This window comes from Brassica oleracea, chromosome C5 (assembly GCF_000695525.1).
Source record: "Brassica oleracea var. oleracea cultivar TO1000 chromosome C5, BOL, whole genome shotgun sequence".
Classification (NCBI taxonomy): Eukaryota; Viridiplantae; Streptophyta; class Magnoliopsida; order Brassicales; family Brassicaceae; genus Brassica; species Brassica oleracea.
The window spans coordinates 4,520,769-4,528,667 of record NC_027752.1 but is presented as its reverse complement, the minus strand read 5'-3'; the positions used below and the strand labels follow the sequence as shown (position 1 = coordinate 4,528,667).

Genomic DNA, 7,899 nt, shown 5'->3' with positions numbered 1-7,899 from the left:
AATAATATGATTTATAAATATAATTTTATATTTATTATTTTATATTTATTATTGGGTTTTAATATTATCATTTTTAATTAACTTTTTGTCTATTAAATATTTTTTTTAATTAATTTTTGCATTTGTGGATAAACCAGTAAAAATGATCCGCAAATGCAACAATTTTTAAATGTTGTGCCAGTCATACAACACACTTAATAAAACTTGAAACCGCAACCATCCGCTTTTGCAAATTTTTGCACCCGCAACCGATGCGTTTAAACCAGTCAGACCCTTAGTATGACTGAGTTTCGAATAAAATATTTGATCAGAAACGATTAGAATAACTCAATAAAGTAATGGAACGGTCTATTCTCATAAAAATTCGAATTTATTATGCAAAATCATTATGTATACATTTTGTAACTCTAAAATCTGGATATTAAAGCTCAACTAGAACTACGGTTGACAAAAAAAAAAGCTCAACTAGAAGTACATGGCTTAAAAAAAAGATTTATCGATGGCATTATTCAGTTCCTAGTCTAAACCTAGAGAAAAAACAATCCGCCGGTAGGCATAGCACTTCTAAGCCGGTTTGGTATTGCAAAATCTATATCTTATATTTGACTTGTGAGTTATGAATCATACGTTAATGCTAATTTTAAGCTAGCAATTATCGTCTTGCGTAGGGTAGCATCCCAGTTTCCTCAGTTTATATATTCATCACTAGTTATTATGCTTTTGTGGGGTCAATTAATCCTCTTATTTTCTTAGGTTAAAAAGGATAATATAATATAGATTGAATTTATATTACTTTTGGTCATGACGTGGTTCAAACCCATCAAAAAGAAAGTGCTTCATCCACTCTATATAAGTCAAGTATACGAATTTTCTCGAATATGTCCCTATAAATATTTTTTATTTTAAGCTGGAATTATTCGACCAACTGAACAAATTAAAGCCACCAATTGCCGCATAGGACTATTCTTCCATATCCACTTAATTAAAAATTAATAATATATTAAAGAAAAAAAATCTTTTCATCTTAGCTTATAAATAGACATCTAAGTCTTAGAACTTTCTTATCATCTTATTACGCTTCCTTGATCTTCTTAACAACTTAAACCTAAAATGGATTATCACACCAAGAACATATCTACTTGGTTAATCTCTTTGTGGTTTTCCACTCTCTTAATACTACTCCCGATGGTTATATGTACTAGACAACCCCGGTTTGATAGCCCGAAACATAAAAGCTTGTTGGCCAACGAGCGAGATCTGGTGACAGATTTGCCTGGACAGCCTGACGTGAGTTTCAGACATTATGCCGGTTATGTCCCTGTGGACGAATCCAACGGAAGAGCTATGTTTTATTGGTTCTTTGAGGCCATGGATCTTCCCAAGGAGAAACCTCTAGTTCTCTGGCTTAATGGAGGTAATCCTATATTTTAAAATATTCATGCATGTATCCGAACTATTTTATATTCTCATATTTTTAGATCAGTCTTGATTGATATCCTGTGAAATAGTACACTGATAACACGATTAGTTCCGCAGAATGTTTAGTAATTACATAATTTACAGTATCATTATTTACATTAATTTGGCCGTTCCAACGTCAACATAAAATATATTTTTATCCTGTTATTAAACTATTTTCTGATGTTGTCTAACGGGAGAACACACTTAGATTTTAATCATTTGTATATTGTGTATATAGGTCCAGGTTGTTCTTCTGTGGGATATGGAGCAACACAAGAAATTGGTCCCTTTCTCGTGGACGCCAACGAAAACGGACTTAAATTTAATCCATACGCATGGAATAAAGGTTAGTTTTTTTTGTCTAGTTTTCATAATATATGTAAATGAAAATGAATAAAATAATGAAAAAGGTTGATTTGCTGATGCAGAGGCCAACATGCTGTTTTTAGAATCTCCCGTCGGTGTTGGCTTTTCGTATTCAAACACAACTAGCGATTATCAAAAGCTTGACGATGACTTTACAGGCAGGTCCATTATTATTTTAATAAATATATAATCTATAGTACGTACGTAGTCACGTAGTCCATAGACATAACTATATGCTTCATTCTTTTTTGATAAAACTTATATGCTTCATTCTCTCTTCTTCTTTTCTACGACCAGCTAGAGACGCATTCAATTTTCTTTGCAACTGGTTCGAGAAATTCCCTGAACACAAAGGAAATACGTTTTACATCGCCGGCGAAAGCTACGCAGGTTAACCAACGATACCATCTTAATTAATTTTGCTGTTAATATCTTTTTAATTAAGTTAAAGTTAATTCGTTTTCTATTTTTATTCTGGTGACCGTATTTATATTTGCAGGAAAATACGTACCGGAGCTAGCAGAGGTCGTGTACGATAACAATAACAAGAACAAGAACAATGGTTCATCGCTTCACATCAACCTTAAGGGTATTTTGGTACGTTTGAATCTCTTAGTGATATTAGTGTTTCTTGACCCAAAAAAAATACGAGTTTAAAACCTAGCGAAAAAGAATTATTCTTGGGTTCACTCCCTAGAGTTTCACCAACCAATAGAATTGTGTTATTTCATATTCGATATTTTTTTAAAAAGGAAACAAAATATTGTCAAATTATATTATCTTCTTAAAATTTAAAGGTAAAAATAAATGAGAATTCGGCCAAAAAAAATCTCAACTTTGCACGAATTGCCAAAAGAAACATAAACTTTTGGGCTCACCAAAAAAACACCAAACTTTCATTGACTTTAGAATTAATTAACAATGTTTTCGCTGACTTACCAATTTAGCACGCCGTCAATAAATTTAACAGAAATATTTGACGTCGTTTATTGTTGGCGTTAAGTGAAACGACAGGTTTGTTAGACAAATGGCAAGGTATTTTACCACTGGGCTACAGGCACTTTCAATGTACATACTAACATATTTACTTTTATTTGGTACATATTAAATATAAAAAATTCTCTAAAAACTTAATAAAATCTTTAAAATTCCAAAAAATATTAAAAAAATAAAGAAGATTTTTATAAAATTAATTTAAAATTAAAATTAAAAATAAAATTTTATTTTTCTTTTTTAAAAAAAAAAACTCTTCCAAAATTTTCTATAAACTTAAAAAGATCTTTAAAATTCCAAAAAATTGAAAAAATAAAGAAATTTTTTATAAAATTAATTTTGAAATTAAAATAGAAAATAAAATTTTATTTTTAAAAAATTTCTATTTTAATTTCAAAATTAATTTTATAAAAAATTTCTATTTTAATTTCAAAATTAATTTTATAAAAAATTTCTATTTTAATTTCAAAATTAATTTTATAAAAAATTTCTATTTTAATTTCAAAATTAATTTTATAAAAAATTTCTATTTTAATTTCAAAATTAATTTTATAAAAAATTTCTATTTTAATTTCAAAATTAATTTTATAAAAAATTTCTATTTTAATTTCAAAATTAATTTTATAAAAAATTTCTATTTTAATTTCAATTGAAAAAATAAAGAAATTTTCTATTTTAATTTCAAAATTAATTTTATAAAAAATTTCTTTATTTTTTCAATTTTTTGGAATTTTAAAGATCTTTTTAATTTTTTAGAAAATTTTGGAAGAGTTTTTATTTTTTAAAAGAAAAATAAAATTTTATTTTTAATTTTAATTTCTAAAATAATTTTATAAAAATATTCTTTATTTTTTTATTTTTTTTTGGAATTTTAAAGATCTTATTAAGTTTTAGAGAATTTTTTATATTTAATATGTACCAAATAAAAGTAAACATGTTGGTAAGTACATTGAAAGTGCCAGTAGCCCAGTGGTAAAATACCTTGCCATTTGAGCAACCAACCTGGGTTCGAATCTAGGGGCCTACATATTTTTAATTTTAAATCATGTAAAACGACGTCGTTTTACGTCGTTTCACTTAACGCCAACAATAAACGACGTCAAATATTTATGTTAAATTTGTTGACGGCGTGCTAAATTGCCAAGTCAGCGAAAACATTGTTAATTAATTTTAAAGTCAATGAAAGTTTGGTGTTTTTTTGGGTCAGCCTAAAAGTTTATGTTTCTTTTGGCAATTCGTGCAAAGTTGAGGTTTTTTTTGACTGAATTCTCAAAAATAAATAAATAAAAAATAGAAGTTTTACAAAAACAAATATTTTTAACGTCGTCAGTAAAACATTAAACCCTAAATCCTAATCCCTAAACCCTAAATCCTAAACCCTAAACCCTTGGATAAACCCTAAACTCTAGGATAAATCTTAAACTCTAGGATAAATCTTAAACTCTAAATCAAAATCACTAAACACTAAAACACTCAAGGGTTTAGGGTTTAGGATTTAGGGTTTAGGGATTAGGATTTAGGGTTTAATGTTTTACTGACGACGTTAAAAATATTTGTTTTTGTAAAACTTCTATTTTTTATTTATTTATTTTTGAGAATTCAGTTGAAATTTTATTGGCCGGTGAACCATGTAAAAAATATAGTTACGTCGCATTTAATATAAACAATAAAATGTACGTAGCTATATAAAAACTTTTCTTTTTTTGGTTTTGGCCGTGCAGCTTGGGAATCCTGAGACATCTGATGCAGATGATTGGAGAGGTTGGGTGGATTACGCATGGAGCCACGCAGTTATATCTGATGAGACGCATAGGATCATAACCAGGACTTGTAATTTCAGCAGCGACAATACTTGGAGCGACGACGAGTGCTCTGAAGCCGTAGACGAAGTTCAAAAGCAGTACGACGAGATAGATATCTATAGCCTCTATACATCGGTTTGTATAGGAGATTCTGCCCGATCCTCTTACTTGGATTCTAAACAATTCAAGACTAATTCTCACACCAGTTCCAAGAGGGTACGACATCATTATATAACATTATACATACTACCTCATTATATTCTGATGGTTGAAATTTATTAAAAGATTACAATATAAGCGTCAATCAAAGTTTTTCTTTTCGTTTAACAAAATTTTGTTTTCATGCCTTAGGTGCCACCAAGGCGCTTGGGTGGATATGACCCATGCTTAGACGATTACGCGAGAATATTCTACAACAGAGCAGATGTTCAGAAGTCTCTTCATGCGAGTGATGGAGTTAATCTCAAGGACTGGAGGATTTGCAAGTACTCTTCCTATTCTTCATGTGTTTCTTATTATTTTGTTTAACATGTGATGGAAGTTGTCTAAACTTTGGTATTCTGAGATTTCAGCATGGACATCTTTCATAACTGGACTTATATAAAGCCCTCGGTTTTGCCTATATACGAGAAACTGATCGTCGGGGGATTAAGAATATGGGTTTACAGGTAAATTAATTCCTGATTTGTTTCACCTTGTAAATTAAAAATTATAACAAATTAATTACTTTCAACAAGTTTCAAACTTCAGAAAAATAGAGTATAAAATTCGGTTGCTTATTATGCAAGTAACCACTATACACAGTTTCTTTTGCTTTGGTTATATACATGTGAGACCAGTGGCGCGGAGCCACATGCAACAACATGGGGGCAATGAACCCAACAAGATTAAAAAAAATAGTGTAACTTAAAGCTCAATCTATATGATGTCCCCACTCATAATTATTTTTTGCTCCCATACCTTTTTTTTTGCCCCCAACAGAAATATTTTCTGCCTCCGCCAATGTGTGAGACTTTTTGTTATTTTCCGATGCATGATAAATATTTCACTTAACCGTTGCTTTGGTTCTATGATGGCTCAGTGGTGACACAGACGGAAGAGTTCCAGTACTCGCGACAAGGTATAGCTTAAGCGCACTCGAATTACCCATCAAGACAGCTTGGAGGCCTTGGTACCATGAGAAACAGGTACCCATGAATCTGATTAACCTGTTCTTAATTTGAGTTTGATTATAATGGCTAAGAGCATGATTAACGGTAAGAGGGGTTAAGGGGGTTCTTATTTTTTTAAAAAAAAATTTTATCTGATATTTAAAAAAAAAAAAAAAAAATTAAAAACGAACAATTCGCGGGCCGCCACGTGTCAGTGGGGCCCGCGAACAGTACCAGAACCAAAGCAGACTCGCCAAGAGCTGAATTTTAATAAAAATGTAGGTCACACCCCTTAAGAGCCATGGTAAGAGGTGCATTTAATTATGGTCTAAGTTTCTTGATAATGGTACTTACAACAGGTAAGTGGATGGCTCCAAGAATACGAAGGTCTAACGTTTGCTACGTTCAGAGGAGCTGGACATGCGGTGCCTTCCTTCAAACCAAGCAGCTCTCTTGCCTTTTTCTCGGCCTTTCTCACCGGAATTCCTCCGCCACCGTCACGGTAGAGAAGCAATTATTAACGATTCAAAGGATGGTTTACTTAGTCTAATGAGTCGTCTTTATGTCTTCAGAATGTATGAAAGATTTTGGGTTTCGTTACGTTAACTTGTCAGACTATAAGGGGGGAAAAGGATTGTAACATGTAAAAGATAAACTGAACGTGACTATGCTACTTTCTATGTGATGATCATAATGATAAAAGGATAAATTTCAATACCTAAAGATTGTGTAATGATCACTAAAACAATTGTTTCGAATACAGCCACTTAAGATTATAATGAATAATGATATAAGGGAAATGCATTAGAAGTTTGAACTTCTAGAATAATTTCAACTTTAAAATAAAAAGTGAACAACTAAAATCAAAATGTAATTAATCTGAAAACATTATCAAATATCATGTGGAACACCAACTTTTTATAATTATTTGTAACCGTTGATTTTTGTTAATCAAACAATCGTTGGCACCGTTGGTCAAATCAAAGCCATACACATATACACAGGACACCGGTGTACATGTATGATGCATGATGCATCTCTCTTTTTTAGGATAAGAATATAGAACATGCATGCATCTAAATCTATACCTTCTTATGATGTTTCCACCTTAGTCTCCATATTTCATTTGGTCAACATTAACAATATTATTGTTGTTATTATTTACAATTATTGTTCCATTTCTTACATACCTTATAGATATAAAAACAATTCCCCCAGTGCTATTGACTAGAAAATTTTAAACAGTGATTCGAATCGTTGACTGCGATTATGATTTTGGTCAGTGGCGAATCCAAAATAATTTTTGACTGGATGCACAGTGTAAATTTACTAATTGCAAAATGTGTATCTGTAAAATTAGGCTGAGGAACACACTATGATTAAAATGAGCTTTGAAATAATATTCTTAGTTAGCTGGGAAAAAATCACGGGCTTTTTGCAGAATTGACCTATAACTTAAAGTCAAACACAAAACTAACCTTTTTTTTTTTGAAAATTGATTTTGCCCTATTCACCCCACAAGTTCATATAATTTACGAAAATGCCATCAATTTTTTTTTTTTCTTCGAAAATGACATTTTTACTCTCCCACCCTCATCATCTTCAAGTAATTACAAGATTGTCATTGTCATCAATACCACAACCACCATGAACAACCAACTTGAAGCTCTTAATGCTCCCAAAATCGATTTACCCTTCTTCTTTTTCCATTCTTGTGAACTAAACACAACATATCTCTCACTTTCTCTCCACAATGAGCTAAAAAAACCCAAGATTTTGATTCTACATTTTTTATGGTTCATAGAGTCATAGAAGCTAACGATTCTGGGTGGGTTACTTTCGTTTGTGATTCTGTGTGCTTGGAGAAGCCTTATGTATGCTAAGGAACTTATCTCACCAATTTAAGGTATGACATCGAGTTTTTTTCCAGATCTGTTCGTCAGACGACTTACTTGGGAAGTCGTCTGGCTGTAGACAACTTACCTGGAAGTCGTCTGGTCAACGCAGAGGTTATTTTTGCAATTGACTTTGAAATCTGTAACCTAAGACGACTGAAAGTTAAGTCGTCTGTTTTTGTTTGGTTTCAAAAAAAAATTCAAAGAACCTAGACGACTTACATTTCAGTC

The 7,899-nt window shown here is 31.3% G+C and overlaps 1 protein-coding gene across 1 annotated transcript; it reads left to right on the top strand.

Annotated features, from left to right (window-relative positions):
- The first annotated feature begins 1,084 nt into the window (after positions 1 to 1,084).
- Positions 1,085 to 6,471, top strand: LOC106292729 (serine carboxypeptidase-like 31). Its single transcript, XM_013728375.1, has 10 exons — positions 1,085 to 1,414; positions 1,700 to 1,807; positions 1,890 to 1,985; positions 2,125 to 2,217; positions 2,327 to 2,424; positions 4,542 to 4,838; positions 4,974 to 5,107; positions 5,195 to 5,290; positions 5,704 to 5,809; positions 6,133 to 6,471. The coding sequence occupies exons 1-10, from the start codon at positions 1,111 to 1,113 to the stop codon at positions 6,277 to 6,279; spliced, it is 1,479 nt and encodes a 492-aa protein (XP_013583829.1). The 5' UTR covers positions 1,085 to 1,110; the 3' UTR covers positions 6,280 to 6,471.
- Positions 6,472 to 7,899: the final 1,428 nt, after the last annotated feature.

Excerpts from the sequence above, each read along its gene's own strand:
- LOC106292729 (XM_013728375.1), top strand. The coding sequence starts at position 1,111 with ATGGATTATCACACCAAGAACATATCTACTTGGTTAATCTCTTTGTGG. Across the intron at positions 1,808-1,889 it reads TCCATACGCATGGAATAAAG|AGGCCAACATGCTGTTTTTA; the intron begins GTTAGTTTTTTT and ends TTGCTGATGCAG. Across the intron at positions 1,986-2,124 it reads GCTTGACGATGACTTTACAG|CTAGAGACGCATTCAATTTT; the intron begins GCAGGTCCATTA and ends TTCTACGACCAG.